Genomic DNA, 1,231 nt, shown 5'->3' on the forward strand with positions numbered 1-1,231 from the left:
ACAGCCCCTGACACCAAACCTATGCTCCCGGATATGCCCCCCGTCCGGGGAGGGGATCAGATCCAGGGGTGATGAGGATACCTGTGGGCCAGCCCCCAGCCAAAGGCAGGGCCCTTGGGGAGTGTCCGGGGGGGCCCTGGGCACCAGCCAAGGCCCCCCAGCCCTGGCGCCTGCAAACCCCGCTGGTGGCGTGCACCACCCCAATGGCAGCGGCGTGGCGCCATGTGGCTCTGCGACATGCTGCTGACCCCGGGAGGGACTGGCAGCGGCCACGGGTCCACCCTGCCCTGCTCCACCACGGGCACAGTGCCTGGGCCCTGCCTGCTGCTCAAAAATGCTCAAACGCCCAGAAAAAAATCCTTTCCGTCTGCCCCAGCATGGGCACGGTCGCTTCCCAAGACAGTGCTGGAGCCATACCTGCTCCCAGAGAGCCCTCTCGCTCCCATGGGGGATGTGCCCCCCTGGGCGGTGGGCACCAGGACCCCCTGGCACAGCACGCACCCCGCATCTCCATCCATGCACCCCTAAGCAGCACACAAGCACGGTGCCCGCAGGGAGAGCCAAGCTGTGCTGCGGGCTGGAGCTGGCACTGCCCTGCCCCTGCCCACCAGCTCCCAGCTGGCCCCGGGGAGCCCCAGCCAGCCCCGCGGTGCCCAGGCTACCCGGGCCGGGGGGTTGGCACATTCCTGCCCCCAAGCCAGGGGCAGATTCCAGCCCCACTAATGAGGCTCTGGGATCATGGCCACCAGGTGCCCGCTAACTGCTCCGATGACAGCGCCGGGGCTGGGGGGGGCCATAACCAGTGCTCACCCGCCGGCGGCCGCAGAGTTGTGCCAAGGGAACGCCAGCGTTGGCTGACAGCCCCGGCACAGCACCGGACTGGTGTCAAAGCCGGGGTCACCTCTGGGAGGGGTCTGGTCCCCGCAGGGGTGCCTGGGGCAGGCAGGGGCTGCGGACAGGGCCCACGCTCACCCTCTGCCTCCACTCCCAGCAGACAGCATGGGAAGGGCCGAGGGTGCCACGCCAGCAGAGCCTGGGGACCCTGACGGCAGCGAGCCTGGAGCCATCAGCCTGCGCCCCGTGGAGTCCATCAGCGACCTGCACTGGGCCTCGGGCGGGCAGAAGGGCGCCGAGGGTGAGAGCGGGGTGGGGGGAGCCCGTGCCAGCCTCGACTGTGCTGGTGGCCGGGCTCTGACCTCTTCTTTCCCCTGCCCGCAGGCAACGGCCCAGC

At 69.9% G+C, this 1,231-nt stretch overlaps 1 protein-coding gene across 1 annotated transcript in view; it reads left to right on the top strand.

Annotated features, from left to right (window-relative positions):
- The window catches only part of HYAL3 (hyaluronoglucosaminidase 3), a 4,555-nt gene that overhangs the window by 2,423 nt on the left and 901 nt on the right, over positions 1-1,231 (top strand). The window contains exon 4 of the mRNA XM_009274774.2: positions 995-1,135. Coding sequence (XP_009273049.2) covers positions 995-1,135 — 141 coding nt within the window. The remainder of the gene's footprint in view (positions 1-994; positions 1,136-1,231) is intronic.

Source organism: Aptenodytes forsteri, unplaced genomic scaffold (genome assembly GCF_000699145.1).
Source record: "Aptenodytes forsteri isolate BGI_AS27 unplaced genomic scaffold, ASM69914v1 Scaffold368, whole genome shotgun sequence".
In the NCBI taxonomy this organism is placed as follows: domain Eukaryota; kingdom Metazoa; phylum Chordata; class Aves; order Sphenisciformes; family Spheniscidae; genus Aptenodytes; species Aptenodytes forsteri.